Source organism: Pomacea canaliculata, linkage group LG2 (genome assembly GCF_003073045.1).
Source record: "Pomacea canaliculata isolate SZHN2017 linkage group LG2, ASM307304v1, whole genome shotgun sequence".
Taxonomy (NCBI): domain Eukaryota; kingdom Metazoa; phylum Mollusca; class Gastropoda; order Architaenioglossa; family Ampullariidae; genus Pomacea; species Pomacea canaliculata.
The window spans coordinates 25,788,629-25,807,790 of record NC_037591.1 but is presented as its reverse complement, the minus strand read 5'-3'; the positions used below and the strand labels follow the sequence as shown (position 1 = coordinate 25,807,790).

General features: G+C 38.9%; 1 protein-coding gene across 2 annotated transcripts in view; it reads right to left on the bottom strand.

Annotated features, from left to right (window-relative positions):
- Positions 1 to 3,164: 3,164 nt before the first annotated feature.
- LOC112556695 (cytochrome P450 2U1-like) overlaps positions 3,165 to 19,162 on the bottom strand; it is a 31,627-nt gene continuing 15,629 nt past the window's right edge. The window contains exons 2-8 of one of the 2 annotated variants that reach the window (XM_025225932.1): positions 15,119 to 15,277; positions 14,362 to 14,547; positions 13,442 to 13,651; positions 4,960 to 5,086; positions 4,450 to 4,712; positions 3,834 to 3,961; positions 3,165 to 3,452 (exon numbers count right to left, since the gene is read on the bottom strand). In XM_025225932.1, the coding sequence (XP_025081717.1) occupies positions 3,239 to 3,452; positions 3,834 to 3,961; positions 4,450 to 4,712; positions 4,960 to 5,086; positions 13,442 to 13,651; positions 14,362 to 14,547; positions 15,119 to 15,277 (1,287 nt within the window). In that variant the 3' untranslated portion in view covers positions 3,165 to 3,238. Of the gene's footprint in view, positions 3,453 to 3,833; positions 3,962 to 4,449; positions 4,713 to 4,959; positions 5,087 to 8,994; positions 11,247 to 11,632; positions 11,761 to 12,229; positions 12,493 to 12,968; positions 13,090 to 13,441; positions 13,652 to 14,361; positions 14,548 to 15,118; positions 15,278 to 19,162 lie in introns of those variants that run through there. The other variant, XM_025225934.1, reaches the window with a different exon arrangement.

Sequence of the window (19,162 nt, the reverse complement as noted above, 5' to 3'; positions counted from 1 at the left end):
TAAATTTATATGGCGGTGACCTATTTTGATAAGTGTATTTTTTGTTTACAATGCGTGAACATTAAACCTGCACACATCCTGATAGGCCTGGAGAGGAGAACTGGGGCCGTAGTTACGAGGGGAGAGTAAGTCGTTTCCCCAAGGCAAAACAAAGAACTTAATGAAAAGTGTTACAATGCGATGCCCTGAGACACTACTTACTGTGTCTTTGCCACAGCTTTGTAACAACATCTCCGGGGGTAAAAAGCATGTCTGCGGGGTCTGAACGCTACTTCAAGACTTTGGAAGCAAGACACTGGTCCTCGAGTTACTCATATTGCCCCAGGGCAAAGACTTAATCTTTCTTAATGGCTACGGCCCCTGGATTTTATATACTAATATAACTAGGGGAATATGAAAAAAAAGGAAACACGACACCAGAACACGATAGCAAATCACGTTGAGACGGATCTGATTCAAGTATGGCGACATAAACAGGGCTGGAGCCAGGCTGTGTATCGCCCTTGACAAAACATTAATTCTGTTTTAACTTGTGTGTCTGTAATGAATCACAGAGCAGGTCGTCCTCTGGGTCTTTTCGTCTGCCTGTTAATTCAGTCCTTCTGCGTCAATGCTACTTTCCACTTTCCTCCTTGACTCAGTGGTCTGGCTATAATATCAGTCACGAGTTTTCTGTGCTTCATAACGGTAGTTTATTCAGAGAGATATTTATTACTTTCTGAATTAATGGCAAGAAATTCACATCTTATAGACGGCAATAGTAGCATTGCTTAGTACAAAATTTAGAGAATGTGCACTGAAGGAACAGAAAAACTCTTTGTTTTTTTCCTTAGGATTCTTCTTTGTACACCACTGTCTTCTCTTTCATGCTGTTTCTGTTGTCATAGCCTTGTCTTCTTGTCTTCACAAAGGTTGCTATTTCCCGCATTTCATTTGTACTGCGAAATGCACCGTTGTTTATTCACAAACTCCGACTAATAATATAAAATCTCCCGTGCCTCTTTGTAATAAAATACCACCATAATATGTTTTTGTGGTACTGTAGGCTCTATTTTCAGCGATTTTTGATTCGCGCTTGCGTTGTCCTTTAAAGTTCCAATCTTTAATATCATAAAAGATAACACAAAACCCTTTTGTATTAATCAAAAAATAATAGAACACAAAGGGAACATTTGTTTTAATGTAAAACATTATCCACATGTACATGCCTGATTGAAGTGTCGGCATAATCGAATCTGACAATATTTTTGGGGTCAGTTTTACATCATTATAGGAGAAAATGGTAAAGCAAAAACAAAACTAAAATTACCATCCACATAATCTCTTTCTGTTACAAACCAGCACACAAGCAGAATACATGTTTTAAAAAGCCTTTTGCACAGTCATCCACTGCTGGTGCTTCTGTTCAAGGCTAAGTTCTTATCACTCTTTGAATAAACTGAATTTATTGTCTTTTGAATGCGGAAATCTGTGAACTGGATTTTTATCTCAAGATGTCTCCATATAAACTTCAGGTAGTATGGTTCATCTGTCCTTACATTTAGCATAAAACCTTTAACCTGTAAACCTTGAATTCATGCTGCACTATTTAGATAATACAGGTCTTCAACATTGCCAGCTAGTGAAAAAATGACAAAGTAGCTAAATATATCTATCTAGCATCTGGTGTGTACTATGCCATGCCTTTTCACAATTATACATTGTTTATATACTGAAACTTTTTTTCCATGTGAAATTAAACAGATGCTTACTTTCCGAACAGTATGCAAAAGACAGAAAATAGAATAATAGAGTTGCTATGCACCATCAGTAAGGCACCAGGAGAGGAAGACTATCTGCAGGCAGGATGAAAGCTGCTATTTGTAGAGACTTACAGCAGTACTTTTCAAGCACCACTTTTCTAGCACCACTACATAGCAAAATATGTATTTCTACAGCACTTTATGAAAAAACTACAGTTTGTACAGGTAACTGATGCTAATAGGAGTGGTGAAAATCTGATCCAGCAAACAGCTGCTATAAATTATATTATTCTGTTATATATTATTCATAGAAGCACAAGTTAGTACTTGGAAAGATGCCTTCCTCATTTACATGTCTTCTAAAATGTTATAAAATATTTTATATCCGAATAAACTCAAGAAATGCTATATTATGAAGTAATAGAAAAGATTAATTTATTTATGTTTAGATTTTCAAATGAAAACTAGTATTCTAAAACTAAAACTAGTAAACTAAAGTTTTATGTATTGCGCATTATGGATTAAAAGAATATTTTTGTTAGTTACCTAATTTCCAACTAAAAAATATAGTCATCCCAGCGCTTTATTAATTCCTGCGATTTCATGTTAATAAGTAAGCTACACTCCTCAGTCTTGTATCTTTCATTTAGTTGTAAAAAAACTCTTAAATATGGTTGTTTCTCATCTAATTTACAGTTATAGAAACATTGATTCTGAGAGTACTCTAGTGCATTGCATATTTGACAATTTTCCTCGTAGAAAGATAGTATAAGAGACTCATTTATTATGAAATTATTATTTTAATGAATTTTTCAACTATTGCGTTTTGAAGGCTTGTCAAGAGTAGTTTCACTATTTCATAGTGCCCAGACAGGTGTTCAATTGTCCTCTTTTATTACTACAGAATGTGCATTTCTTACTGACTTATATTCCCACACATGCTGTGTACTGAATTGGTAAAATGTCTGCGATGGGCTTCATCCTTAGATTCAGCTCGTTGACAAGGCTATAGTCGCTTCCTTTGTCGATGTCTGGATATGTCGTCATCTTGACCTGATTGATGCTGGATTTGAACCATTGTAGAGAATTGGACCGTGACCACGCCGGATTTCATGACATTCCAATGGATAGGTCACATGGTTTATTATTTGCATCTGTTTTACAGACTAAAAGAAAATTTTATGCACAGGTCAAAGAGGTTTTTTTTTCAAAGGAAACAGTATGGCCGAAAGATAGAGACAAATAGAGTCCGAAGCATCACAATAATTATCTCCCTCTTTAAGGACACCAAATCTTTGATCAGTGCAGAGTGCTGACAGCCTGCCAGTCAAAGGGACACTACTCGAGCAACGTAGTTAAGTACTTTCTAGTAATAGTCTACAATCTACATGATACAGCACAGAAAAGAAAACTGCAAAAATCAAAGAAATTGATTGGCAACTCTGTGGAGATGAAGACAATCTCTTATTCGGTACCAGCATTTTACCCGTGAATGACTACTGCAACCTTCTCTTTATTGTCACGTAGCATGGCTTGAGCTGCAGGACTACGCCCTCTGTCCACGAATCTGGTGTCAGGGGAAGCAAATCATGGTTGCCAGGCGGGAGGAAGTCGAACTGCTGTAAGAGCGTTGTGACGTAGAGGAAGACTCGCGAGCGCGCGAAGTTCTCCCCCGGACAGCTGCGCTTTCCAATCCCAAAGGGAAGAAATCTGGATACAAAAGAGAGAAAGGAGAGAGAGAGAGAGAGAGACAGACAGAGAGAGACGAACTACATTGTTGAAGTCTGATACACACATATATATAGATAAGATAAGAATTAAGTTTTCTGGGGTGAATCCAGCAAACAACCAGAATTTCCGATTGACACTTTATGCGTTATCTACTATAACGTTTATACAAAATCAGACATTAAGTGGCTATAATCTACTTAATTACAAACCCCTAGTGCTTAAAAATCTTATTTGAAGTGGATTTCTGTAAAGCTAAGATATAGACTTTGCCGCAGCTCTATTCTGTTCGATGAAAAGCAAGGAATAAACTTAGATGCATGATCACAATACTGTTTCACATATTGAGGAGAAGCACACTACCTCCATCGTGTAGGGTGAGTAGGGGGCAGCAACTGACCCTCGTCGTCAAGGAAACGCTCAGGACGAAATACCTCAGGGTCCTCCCATGCTGTTGGATCCCGATTCATCGACCAAATGTTCTCAAATATCTGAAACAAAATAAGTTCGTATGGAAAATATTATGTGAAACGTTAAGACTATACAGTTGATTCCTTGAGTTCAGATGAAATTTAAGTCTATACCGCATAGCTTCACAGACCTGTGCTAAGTTTCATATCAGAAGTAGACGGGCTACAAACTTGTTTACACCTCTGGGTGGAAAATTGCCCCCCCCCCCCAGCCCCCTATTTATCCAGTATGGAAAAATATAAGTTATCCTGTTTGATGACATCGAGAGAAAGATAATTTGTGTTCTGAATATTCGCATATCATCATATGTCATGATTATAAAAAGACAACTATCTGATCATTTCCTAATAAGGTAATGTGAACTTCAATACAAATGATTTTTTCAAAATTACTTGTTCCCCCAAAATTTTCCCCACTTATTTGACAAAAACGCGGCATGTCTCGAAAGGTTTTATCTAATATATAATGGCAACAATTATTTATTTTCCCTATTTTTTTGTTGCCTTACAATCGTCCCTTTGGGAATGAAAAAGCCGTCAGTGGTGAAATCCTCTCTTGCCTCGTGTGCGAGAGATAGCGGAGGAACAGTAACAACTCGAAGTGCTTCCAATATGGCCGCTTCTGTGAAGGGCAGGCTTCTTCTGTCTTCAAGAGAAGGTACTTTTTGTCCCAAGACCCTGTCTATCTCTTCTTGAACTCTTTTCATGACTCGAGGATGGTGAACCATGTACAGGAAGAAGCCCTTGAGCAGCTCAGTGGAAGTAGCATACCCTAGAAGTGGGATTAGTTTATCAATAACTGATTAAAGTTTAACGAATAGAAAATAAAGGCAGCCTGGAGTAATTGGATTAAAAGCAACTCAGTGATATAACCCAAAAATTTAAATTGCCTTATGAAAGAGTTTTTAAAAACTAAAACCAAAAGTGATATTCAAAGTACGTGATACTTAAAGAAACCATAAGAAGACCTAAGTAGAAAGGGCAAATTCTTGGAGCTCAGATTATTTTTCCATTCATACCAGCGATAACAATGTCAACAAGCATTCCCCGTATATGGTCGTCTGTAAACCAGTCGCTGCTGTTGTTCTCCTGCTCATCGAAAAGAGCTCCCAGCATCCCCTTGGGTTTACCAGGCACGTGATTAGCCTTCATCAAAAAAGAATTTTGCTTAAATTATTAAGCCTGCGTTTGGCACATGAATTCATATTGATAGGGAGTGCATGGTGTTCTGCCTACAACTAAATATTTGAGACAGATTTATCTAGATGTCCGTTAATCTGAGAAGACCTAATCAGATTCAAATCCTTTCAAAAATAACAAATAGAGTTACTTTTCCTTTGGTGAGAACTTCTTCCATGAAGGCGTCTCTGCACTGGAGCGTCCTGTCACACAGGTCCTTGTAGTAGGTTCCAGGGAGAAATTGCAGGAATGGAAAAGTGCACAGAAGAATGTCAGTGGTAGGACAATTGATTTTCTGTATACGCACTGCCAAATCTCCAACCATTTGTGATAATTTAGAATCTGGGGCTTCACCTGTGATCTGATATTTTGAGAAGAACGTTGTAAAACTACGGAAGTGTTTTGCGAATAAACTATTTATGTACAAACTATTTATGTATAGTTAAGTGAAGCATTGTGGTTGTTGGAGTTTTTGTAATATTATATTTATTTTTTAAAATTCATATTTTGTTATTTTTTAAACCACACACACAAGCGATACAGCACATAGACACGATATTACATCAGTGTAAATATAAAAAGTACGACTCTTCAAAGCGCATCCCCTGTTTCTTCCCCTCGCTCTCACCCCCAACCCGCAACTCTCCAAGCACTTTAGGGGTCACACGCGAGGGAATTGTATCAAAAGACAAGATGGTTTTAAATGTTTAAAATGGCTCTCAGAGTCTTGTGACTTGGGCTTGTCCTGCTGCACAGCTCGCGTAGTCTTCAGCTCCTCCATGGAGCAGTGATGAACGCTGCTCACCTCTCAAAGGTGAGTCGCAAGCGAAGAACAACGCGGAAGCTTTTTGGATACTACAATGAAGTGAAACAAGCGTAGTCTTCCACGTAAATTGTCAAAATGACTGATATAAAATAACAACAAGTATAGAAAACATAATGAACAACTGGACACAGGACTAGAATCAGTGGATTCCAACCAACACACTCTGTTACACTGCAGCTAGCTTCACCCGCTATTTTCATTAAAGCTAGTCAGTTGATTTAGAGGTATAAATTGCCCAGCAAGTCATTTCCAGCTTCCATGGATCTCACCAGCAACGAGAAATCTCTTTCTAACGAGTGTTGTCCATCTTAACCTCTTGACGGCCGTGTATCACGCAGGACATTGAAAGATAAGGAGAGACAGACAGCGTAGAGACATGTTGTTGGGGTACTCATTACATACCAAAGTTGCTAGGACACGTCGAATAGAAATAGGCAGGAAATGTTCCATCTCCAGCTCACAGCATCCTCCTGCAATCTGGCGGTTATTTTCACCCACCATTTTTGTTTGTATTTCCAGGGTCCCAGTCAAGCTTTGTAACTCTGTTTGCATCGTCCCCTCAAACATCTCCACACCGCTTCCATAGAACTATATAAAATGCAATGAAAAACAGTGATTGAAAAAATTTGCTTTTAATGTCTCCTCAATTCATTTCATTTTCCTACCGGTCTCTAAACAAAAGCAAAACTTTACTTTAATCTGAATTATGTTGATCGATAACAGTTTTTATTGGAAACTACATTGAAAATGTTATACTGGTTATACTGGTTGGTCAGCTTCATTTTATTTACCATAGAAATGTAGAGTTTTCTCGGAATAAAAAAATTAATAAAACGAAATTGGAGCTAAAATAAATACCAATAATAATATTTAACAAATAAAATCAATAAAATAAAAAGAATTACACAAACAATAAAATAGAAATATTTGTAAAAAAAGAATTAGAAGAAGATTTAGAGATTTGTGCAAATAACGTGTCATTTGTCCATGCAGCTTTACCAAGATAATCTTCATTTTTTACATTTCTGTGAGTCTGCATAAACTTGAGATAATTCGCAGACAAAGAAAAAAATGTAGTGTAAATACAAATACGCCCTCATACCCTGAGAGTGGAATGAAAGAGTTTTCTTATCTTGGACCACTCTGAAGTTTTGACTTCATCGCTTAATCCCACATCCTTGAACCTATATGACAATACAGCACCAGTGAATGTATGTGGACGATCGTTGGCGATGAGCTGTGTCTCCTTGTCGGTAAACACCTGTCTGACAAGTCTCGCCGAGTTGAGGAAACACAAGTTGCCGATGATGGTCCTGCACATGACGATCTCGCCATACTGTCTGGCCAACTTCTCACCCAGTAAATGCAGAGTTCCTCCTTTCACTGCTTTTAGAATATCAAAGAAGACTATAACACCTGACGGGCCTGGAGGTACATGCTTTTTCTCAGATGCAAAGAATTTGTAGAGAAGATATAAAAACAACCCTGTTACCGCGAGAAGCCAGGGCAATGCAGGACCAGGCCAGAAAATGATCTGAGGTATCATCATGTTAGTACTGCTCGTGGAGTTGGTCTTCACAGTGGCGCTTTAAGGGACTGGCAGTTATATACCGGAGAATCTTTTTCTGGCGATACACTCATCATTGCCACGTGTGATCACAAAAATATCACATGCTCTGATAAGCCAGGGGTGGAGAAATAGAATTTGTGGTATTATAATTATAAAGAACTAGCTAGAGACAAAGATTCATAGGAAACAAGACACCAGAACCTACGATAGCAAATCATATTGTGCTGATGTAATACAATGTTGAGTTAGGTAGACCTGAAGCTTTTGCGTTATGGACAAAAAGAACGGTGGTGCCTTGTCACCTAAAAATAGTGTCAGAGCAGCTCATCCTGTCCTCCATATCTGTTCGTCTGCCTATCTGTTTTTTTTTTCCACGTGTTGATATCAAATAACCACACTCTATCCTTTTTTCTCAGGGGCAAATGATAGCTAATCACATTGTGTGGCTCTAATGAAAACATGTTGACCTACGGAGCTAAATGGGGTTGTGTTCTGGAAAACAAAATTAATTATTCTGCCTCATCATCTTGAAAAAATGGTGTCAAGGCAGGTCGCCCCACCTCCAACTCTTTCGACTGCCTTTTTGTTTTTCTCGTGTTTATATTTAATAACCGTCTTCTATCATTTTGTGCCGATGGGAATACTTGGAGCACACCTCGAAGAATAGACAACAACTGGCTGACAGACGACCAAGTCGGAGAAGTACTGTTTGACAAAGTTTACCCGCATCAATATCTTTGATGTCTGTGCATTCGCGCCTCTTCCACGGTCTAGGAAGGTCTTAAAATATCTTGTTGGCCACCCAGAAACGCTTTGGATAAGGCATTGGACAAGGGATTGTGATCCTAAATGAGTTGAGATCCGTCTCCCGTGGACGCAGTGGCTGTGTCTAACACAGTATAGTAGAAAGTAACAGCAGACATTTTTTTTAGTAAAGTCTCTCATTGCCTCGTATTCATTCTCATTGTCAAACTCCTTTTTTTAAATAATTAATCTTTCATGAAGTTTGTATTTGTAAATGTCATTCAGTTTTTCTTTGTCAATGCTGCTTTCCTATTGGTTTTCAATCATTATCTCACTGTAATACCTGACACAATTTCTCTTTGCATATGGTCGTCTAGGTGACACAGGGAAATATTTATTACTTTTGAAATTGTTGCAACAAAATTTACATTTTCTAGACAGCTGTTAGCAGATTTGTTTGTTAGAAGGGTTCGAGAATGTTTACTGCAGGGGACCAAAAATGGCTCATGGGTTTTCTTGTTTGCAATGAATCAACTGGAGGTTAGATAACAGGACAGATGGAAGAGATGGATTCTTGCATCGATCTTCAAGGCATAACCTCTTGTGTCCTCTTCACACCACCTCTGTGCCCTCTCTTCATATATCTGCAGCGGAATGTCAACATGAGCGCAGGAAAACTCTGGATGTCAAAGGATGAGGAGAAAAGAAGAAAGAAAGAAAGAAAGAAAGAAAGAAAGAAAGAAAGAAAGAGAAAAAGAAAGAAAGAAAAAGGAAAGAAAAAAGAAGAGCTCCCCAGAGTAGTGAAGCCAGGACCCGGGCCTAAATAAAGATCTGTTCTCCATCTTGTCGGCTAATGCTAACGGACACAAACATCCAAACAGAATAAAAATACCTACTAAGGACCTTGCTCACTATCATTGGTATTACACACAAAGAAAACAGCACAGCAGCAGTCGAAAAACGAACAAAATGTAGAAGATTGATCTAAGTTCAAGGTCGGTCATGTTACTTATTCCTTTTAAATGTAACTTTAAAAGTAGTGGGACATGGGTCTGAACTTAAGCTTGCACAAGCATGTGCGCCCTACTTGGTTTGAATGCTTGGCAATTGGACTCGCACTCCTGTGACTTTGAATGAGACTGAAGCATAGTTGTGTTTATCTGGCACAGATTGTTGTGTTAGCATGTTTACATGAATGTGAGAGTGTTTTGTGAAACAGATATACTAACTAAATGGAATATTCTAGAACAGACACACGCCAGATGTCCGGACTGTTGCGGATATCCTATGATAATTTATATATAATAAGAACGAGCGCGATATAGTGAAAAGGCGATATATTTAATGTAGAGGAATAAAATGCGAATTAATGTAGGAAAACATGGTCGGCCAAATTATCGTCACGAGCGCTTTAATTTCTGTTTGCTGGCAAGTGGTTTTGTTTTCATCATTTTTATTATGTGATACAAGATACATATTATTAATGCAAGCATGATAGCGACAAGATTATTTTGACCCGGTACTGTCTCTCTGTGCACCAAGACCACGGCGGAGTTTATAACATTCCAATGGATAGGTCACATGGTTTATTATTTGCATCTGTTTTACAGACTAAAGGAAAAATTTTTATGCACATGTCAAAGAGGTTTCTTTTTCAAAAAACAAAACAAAACAAAAAACAGTATGGCATACCGAAAGATAGAGACAAAGAGCGTCCAGCAGCATCACAATAATTATCTCCCTTTTTAAGGACACCGAATCTTTGATCAGTGCAGAGTGCTGACAGCCTGCCAGTCAAAGGGACACCACTCGAGCAACGCAGGTGAGTCCTTTCTAGTAATAGTCTGCTTGATACAGTACAGAAACGACTACAAAAATAAAAGAAATTGATTCTTGCAGAAACTATGCTACAGATGTCAGCAGAAACACTAAAATACAATAAGACAACAATCATATAAGAATTCCCACATCACATGCAATATTTTCTTTACTTTGAGCGAACGCCACAACACTTTGAGGCCCTGAAACACTCGGATTCAATGAGATATAATAAAACCGTTTCAATTGTGGTGACTGTGGAGATGGAGACAATCAAGTGTTTCCACGCTTAGAATTGCGTTACGAGCAAACAACAATGCTTAAAGGTGTAGGTGATGTACTGGAGTAATAGAGATGTATCTACAAACTATGAATGAGTAAATATCAAGGAGGTAAATAAAACTGACTTGTGTTGCAGCCAAGAACAGCATCGGATACATGATACATATAGGGTACCCCAAGTAATTTGACTGTGAAGGCATTATTTTTTGACATATAACCATGATCTGAAGCCGAACTTTATCTGTAACAATCGAATAACAAAATGTATAATATCACATTTTACAGCTTTAAGAGACTGAAAGGTAAGTTTCTTGTTTATTGGTAGATTTGTTTTACTGATATGGTTACATTACTGAAACAATTCATAAATTGCAGTTATCTTTATGCAATGTGATATATTTTACATTATAAACTGTCCTGTCAGTGATACTGTTTATGTTTCAATTTTACTTTAGTTATAAAACCATCGTCAGCTTGTCCTAAACATTTTACTTCACTTCCTATTGCCATACAAAGGAAAGATTACAGACAATTCCAGCACAGCAGGCGTTTGCTCCACAAATGTGTTAGATTTTGACACAATTATTCTGAAGCAGTAAACAAATATGCGTGACAAAGGTAAGGAGACAAATCGGTGTCCCCTATTCGCTACCAGCCTTTTACCCGTGTATGACTACTGTGACCTTCTCTTTATTGTCACGTAGCATGGCTTGAGCTGCAGGACTACACCCTCTGTCCACGAATCTGGTGTCAGGGGAAGCAAATCATGGTTGACAGGCGGGAGGAAGTCGAACTGCTGTAAGAGCGTTGTGACGTAGAGGAAGGCCCGCGAGCGCGCGAAGTTCTCCCCCGGACAGCTGCGCTTTCCAATCCCAAAGGGAAGAAATCTGAATACAAAAGAGAGAAAGGAGAGAGAGAGACGAACTACATAATTGAAGTTTGATACAAATATATATATATAAGATAAGAAGTTGTCTGGAGTGAGTCCAGCAAACAACCAGAATTTACGATTGACACTTTATGCGTTATCTACAATAGCGTGTATACAAAATCAGACATTTAAGAAAAAATAAAAATAAAGTAGTTAAGTGGATATGAACTACGAACTATATATATATTAACGTGTAGTGCGTAAAAACCTTATTTGAAGTGGATTTTTGTAAAGGTAAGATACAGAATTTGCCGCGGCTCTATTCTCTTCGATGAGTAGCAAGGAATAAACTTAGATACATGATCACAATACTGTTTCACATATTGAGGAGAAGCACACTACCTCCATCGTGTAGGGTGAGTAGGGGGCAGCAACTGACCCTCGTCGTCTAGGAAACGCTCAGGACGAAATACCTCAGGGTCCTCCCATGCTGTTGGATCCCTGTTCATCGACCAAATGTTCTCAAATATCTGAAACAAAATAAGTTCGTATGGAAAATATTATATGAAACGTGAAGACTACACAGTTAATTCGAGTTCAGACGAAATGTTGAACTTAACCGCATAGCTTCACAGACCTGTGCTAAGCTTCATATCAGACGTATAAGGGCTACAGACTTGTTAACACCTCTGAGTACAAAATTCCCCCTGTTTATCGAGTAGGGAAATATATACGTTTTCCAGTTTGATTACATCGAGAGAAAGATAATTTGTGTTCTGAATATTCACATATCATCATATGTCATGATTATAAAATGACAACTGTCTGATTATTTCCTAATAAGGTAATGTGAACTTCAATACCAATGATTTTTTTAAAAATTACTTGTTCCCAAAACATTTCCCCCAAATATTCCACAAAAGCGGCATGTCTCTAAAAGTTGTAGCTTAGATATAATGGCAGCAGTTAATTATTTTCCCTATTTTTTTGTTGCCTTACAATCGTCCCTTTGGAAATGAAAAAACCGTCAGTGGTGAAATCCTCTCTTGTCTCGTGTGCGAGAGATAGCGGAGCAGCACTAACAACTCGAAGTGCTTCCAATATGGCCGCTTCTGTGAAGGGCAGGCTTCTTCTGTCTTCAAGAGAAGGTATTTTTTGTCCCAAGACCCTGTCTATCTCTTCTTGAACTTTTTTCATGACTCGAGGATGGTGAACCATGTACAGGAAGAAGCCCTTGAGCAGCTCAGTGGAAGTAGCATACCCTAGAAAGTGGATTAGTTTATCAATAACCATTTAAATTTTAATGAAGAATAAATAAAGGAAGCCTGGAGTAAATCCATTAAAACCAACACATTTGAAGTAATATAACAGAAAAGTTTTAATTGCCTTATGAAAGAGTTTTTAAAAACTAAAACCAAAAGTGATATTCAAAGTATGTGATACTAAAAGAAACCCTACATTTAGATCAGGGAGAATGTTAAAATAAGTTTTTGAAGAACCAGAAAAATGAAACGTAAAATATTTCAAAGATTGCATAAAAGAAACAGAATATTGACAATTATCTGATCCCTATAAGGTATGATTATTAGTATATTTTTTCGTGTATTTAGTAACATGTTTTAATATAATTTCTTCAAGGGCAGACTGCGTGGCACTCTGTCAGGATTGCAGTGAATTAGGACAAGACCTAAGTAGAAAGTGAAACTTCTTGGAGCTGAGATTGTTTTTCCATTCATACCAGCGATAACAATGTCAACAAGCATTCCCCGTATATGGTCGTCTGTAAACCAGTCGCTGTTCTTCTGCTCATCGAGAAGTGCACCCAGCATCCCCTTCGGTTTACCAGGCACGTGATTAGCCTTCATAAAAAAGGTGTTTAAATTATTAAGCCTGAGATTGGCACATGAATTTTAAAAAACACAAGCTTGTGACACATGAACTATAGGCAAAATGTGACGCTGCTAGGAAGTGCATGATGTTCTTCCTACAAGTGAAAACTTGAGACAGATTATCTAGCTGTCCGTTAATCTGAGAACGCCAGACAAAACCTATCTCGGCCTACCATCGGAGACTTCAAATTGGTTTTGATAGTCTATGACTGGCTACTTTTCACGATTTCTTGCTACGCAAATTTAGCTTGAAATTTACTACTTCTTTTTAAAATTAAACTTAATCCGATTCAAACCCTTTCAACCATGAAAATACATTTACTTTTCCTTTGGTGAGGACCTCTTCCATGAAGGCGTCTCGGCACTGGAGCGTCCTGTCACACAGCTCCTTGTAGTAGGTTCCAGGGAGAAACCGTAGGAATGGAAGAGCGTATACAAGAATGTCAGTGGTAGGACATATTATTTTCTGTAGACACACTGCCAAATCTCCAACCATTTGTGGTAATTTAGAACCTGGGGCTTCACCTGTGATCTGATATTTTGAGAAGAACGGTGTAAAACTACGGTAGTATTTTGTAAAGGCAATTATTGATGTACAAACTTTGTATGCCATATGCACAAGAGGATGTACACGTTGACAATACCAATAAAAAGTTTTTAACAAAAAATATGAGAGAGAGAGAGAGAACTTCATCCACACTGTCACAAACCTAATTTTTTTTTATTTTGAGAATGGAAAGCGTGGGCGATGGCAAGTGCTTTGTGTTCTGACAAGATCTGTCCATCATAACTACAGACGGCCATGTATAACGCAGGACATTCATTTCCCTCGGCACTTCGGCTCTATCAGTTGTCGCAAAGGAACATTCGCGAGGCTACACTCGTCCGACATCCACACATCGAACTATACCCTTGTACCCGAAAAGACAACCCTGGTCTTGCGACTAACATAGTCCTATGACATGAATCTCCATGTACTTCAGCCATTGACGTTGGCGAAAAGGACACACAAGTTCTAATCCTTTCAAGTCTTCGTGCGATATCATGTCCACTGCTCCTAGCACCTAATTTCGAACCATTCATCGCCCCAGTACCGAGATAGACACTTCCTATTAACATTTCAGATCCCCTTAATGATGGAGTGTAAGAATAAAGGTTGTAACATGCAACACTGTGAATAACAGCAAGTCTGCAAGTGTAACAGTAACAGATAAGGATGTAGGTGGGGCACTCATTACATACCAAAGTTGCTAGGACACGTCGAATAGAAATAGGCAGGAAATGTTCCATCTCCAGTTCACAGCATCCTAATGGAATCTGGCGGTTATTTTCACCCACCATTTTTGTTTGTATTTCCAGGGTCTCAGTCAAGTTATGTAACTCTGTTTGCAGCGTCCCCTCAAGCGTCTCCACACCGCTTCCATAGAACTATATAAAATGCAATGAAAAACAGTGATTGAAACAAAAGCGATGCAAATTTGTATGGGACTACGCTATTCCAGGCACTGAAAGTCGCTTGGGATGTCTTCTTCTCAATTCATAAATCATTTTCCTGCCGGTCTCTAAACAAAAGCAAAACTTTATTTTAATCTGCATTATGTTGATCGATAACAGTTTTTATTAGGAAACTACATTGAAAATATTATTATGGTAGATCGGCTTATTTTATTTACACTAGGAATGTAGAGTTTTCTCAGGATAAAAAAATTGAAAGAAAGGAAACTGAAACTAAAATAAATATCAATAATAATATTGAATAAATAAAAACAATAAAATGAAAAGAATTACAAAAGCAATAAAATAGAAATATTTGCAAAAACAATCGAAAAAGATTTGAAGATTTAGAGATTTGCGCTTAGCAGATTTCGAACGTTTCATTTGTCGATGCATTTTTACCAGGAAAGTCTTTAGTTTTCATATTTCTGTGAGTTTGCATGAAGTTTAGCAAATTCGCAGACAAAGAAAAGAATGTAGTGTAAATACAAATACGCCCTCATACCCTGAGAGTGGAATGAAAGAGTTTTCTTATCTTGGACCACTCTGACGTTTTGACTTCATCACTTAATCCCACATCCTTGAACTTATATGACAATACAGCACCAGTGAATGTATGTGGACGATCGTTGGCGATGAGCTGTGTCTCCTTGTCGGTAAACACCTGTCTGACAAGTCTCGCCGAGTTGAGGAAACATAAGTTGCCGATGATGGTCCTGCACATGACGATGTCTCCATACTGTTTGGCCAACTTCTCACCCAGTAAATGCAGAGTTCCTCCTTTCACCGCTTTTAGAATATCAAAGTATACCATAACCCCTGACGGCCCTGGAGGTACACGCTTTTTCTCAGATGCAAAGAATTTGTAGAGAAGATATAAAAATAACCCTGTTACCGCGAGAAGCCAGGGCAATGCAGGACCAGGCCAGTAAATGATCTGAGGTATCATCGTATTAGTACTGCTCGTGGAGTTGGTCTTCACAGTGGCGCTTTAAGGGACTGGCAGTTATATAGCGGAGAATATTTTTTCTGGCGATACACTCACCATTGCCACGTATGATCACGAAAACATTGCATGCTATGATAAGCCTGGGGTGGAGAAATAGAGTTTGTGGTATTATAATTATAAAGAACTAGTGAGGTACACAAGATTCAGACTAAACAAGACACCAGAACCTACGATAGCAAATCATATTGTGTGGATGTAATGCAATGTTGACTTAGGTAGACCTGAAGCTTTTGCGTTATGGACAAAAAGAAATGAGAAATGCTGCCTCGCCACATAAAAATTTGTTGGAGCAGGTCATCCTGTCCTCCAAATCTCTTTGTCTGCCTATCTGTTATTTTTCTCATGTTGATATCTAATAACCACACTCTGTCCTTTTGTGTCAGGGCAAATGATAGCTAATCACATTGTGTGGATCTAATGAAAACATGTTGACCTACGGAGCTATATGCTGTTGTGTTCTGGAAAACAAAATTAATTATTCTGCCTCATCATCTAAAAAAAAAATTATTGTCAAGGCAGGTCGCCCTCTCCTCCAACTCTTTTCGTCTGCCTTTTTGTATTTCTCGTGTTTATATCTAATAACCGTCTTCTATCATTTTGTGCAGATGGGAATACCTGAAGCACACTTCTAAGAACAGACAGCAACTGGCTGACAGACGACCAAGTCCGGGAACTACTGTTTGACAAAGTTTATCCGCATCAATATCTTTGATGTCTGTGCATTCGCTCCTCTTCCACGGTCTAGGAAGGTCTTTAAAATTTCTTGTTGGAAACACAGAACTGCTTTGGATCTTATAAACAAAGATAAGGCATTGTGATCCTAAATCATGTTACTTATTGTCCTTTGGCGTAAGTTTAAAGGATGCCATGTTCCTGACCTTGAATTAGCACAGTTTTTGCCTTTGTTAGTGTTTTTGCTGTCTTCAATGCGAGACTAAACCCATAGTTTTATTTGTCTGGCATAGATGTTGTGTTCCACTATTCACAAGAATATGATAGTGTTTCGTGAAAAAGATATATTAGACATACACCAGATGTCAGGGCTGCTGATGATAAAGAAATAAATGTCTGCACATCTTGACTAGTTATAGATAATAAAATCCAACAGGCTATTTAAGTTGCGACATGTTATTTAAGATGAATAAAATGTAAATAAATGTCCCGAAACATATCAAATATTATCTTGAACGCATTAAATTCATGTTTATTGTCACGTTTTTGTATCCATCATCCTTATTATCCAAGCACAAGGTTCATAATCACAAGGGTATCGGTTACCCGGCTTGATGTTACACCTTGCCCTGCGGGGGTCATTGTATTTCTCATGAATACTATGGTAAAAAACATTACGGAAAACCGAAATGAATAAAGGACATTTGATTTCATGAAAGTCTCAGCTAAACTGCATTAAAGAAAGATTACGAAAGTTATATGTCGGTAAAGAAGGTCGGTGTCCGTTCACTAGTCTGCCTCAGGCCAGAAAGATTGCACAGCCCCTCAACCTCAGAGGTCAGTTCCACTTCTGCTACAGTTCACACGCTCAGAGAAATAAATATCTTAGTGCAGAAACGTGACAGCAATCATTCGTCACAAAAATAAACCAAGATCTTTAGCAAAACTGCAGTTCAAGCATTGTAAGCATCTGACATAGTTACATATTTATGGAAGACTGACATAGTTACATATTTATGGGAGACTAAGGTGACCAGACGTTTCGGGGGCGAAAGCAGGACATGTGCCGATGATGGTGTCGTCACCGTCAAGTGAACGCCGAATCAGCGTACGATATTCCGATTTTTAAAGACAACAGGGACATTTGATGGACTTGCCAGAAAGCCAGAAAGCGGGACATTGGGCGTCCCGCCCGATGAGCAGGCGGGACACGAGGTCAAAAGCGGGACTGTTCCGCTTAAAGAGGGACGTCTGGTCACCTTATGGGAGACTGACACAGTTTTTAAAGAGTTTACAGACTTGACCCAACACAGAAGTGAATGTGAATAAACACACAGCACTCAAGACAGACCAGACTATGTATGTCTAGTCTCTTGCTCTGTGTCAACGTTCTGTACGTCTGTGTGTAGTGTAACCTGCTCCTTAAAACAACCTAGCATGGCTTGAGGTGCATGGCGATGCTGTGGGTTTTACTCTAACAGGCACGCTCGCAGTCACACAAGTTGAACAGAGACGATGCTAGCGACGAAACCAATTGCTCTTCAATGAAAACACACACACACACACAAACATGCACCCACACACGCACGCACTCACGCACGTAGAGACGGTACGTCCACCAAACAACAACCCCAAAAAACGAAAATTCATCACAAACAAACCGATAAAAATAAAACTAGCGGACACCCGCACCAGCCCAGCGCCGCACAGTTCCGCAACTACACGCCTGAGCGAGTCCAAAACTAAAAACAACTCTATGACGTCACAGCGTCACACGTACCCTTCTCCCCGACCCCTTCCCACCCGCCAGACACTACCCTGGGCCAACATGACGCGGCAGAAACACATATGTAAACTGGAGAGACCTGACAAGGGCTAAGCATGGACATGTGACATTAACGGGAGATGTACAAAAAGGGACACCCAGCCTGAGTCCTTGGTGACACAAGTGCGGCCTCCATCACCCGCTGTCTCCAGGCTCGGGTAGACCCAGCTGGCGCCGCTCCTCTGCCGGCCTCATAATCCAGAATCTTGTGGCGAGAGCTCCGTAGTAGGACCCCACCTGCTGAGGCTCAGTGAGACCCGAACCTGACAGCTCCCGGCCTACAGTGCTGGTGACACGCTGCCCAATGTCTGAGTCCAGCAAATATTGCAAGGCGTTTTGTCTCTAGAAACTTTTAATTTCTACATTAAGCTCTACCAAGATGGCCACTTTTTTGAAGAGCAGTCTCGTCACATGAAGGAGGTTTGAGTTCCATGACTCTCTCTGCCTGTTGCTGAATCCTTTTCAGGACTCCAAGACAGTGAACCATGTACAGGGAGAAGCCCTTCAGGAACTCAGATGAAGAGGCATACCCTAAAAATGTGACTGGCTGGAAAATAAAGCCACTAAAGAGTCAAGTAAGTTATTAAAATGATGTATTAAAAGGAAGCTTAAATATACTTTAGCATTTTTAATAACTATTTTTAAAGGACGAATAAATTTCCTCCTTTTATGTTTTCAGTACCTTGTGGAAGTAAGTGCTCGAATATAATGGTTCTACCTGTCCACATTATAGGAGCAGGCACTCGTAATATGTTGGTGACAGACTAAGGTTTCATGGAGGAGAAATAAAAAGACATCCGATGTGTAAAGGAAAATTTTAATTATAATAAGAAGGAAGCAATAAGAAAAGTGTTGTAAATATTTATTATATTTTAACATATACTAATAACATACTTCAGATTTCATAGTAATATATTTACAACAGTAATAACATTAATACAAATACATACTAAAAAATAATTAATCCCTACATGTTATATCATAAATATAGTTGTATGTGTGTATGTGTGAGCAGGGGATCAGGGGGTGATTGGGTGGAAGGG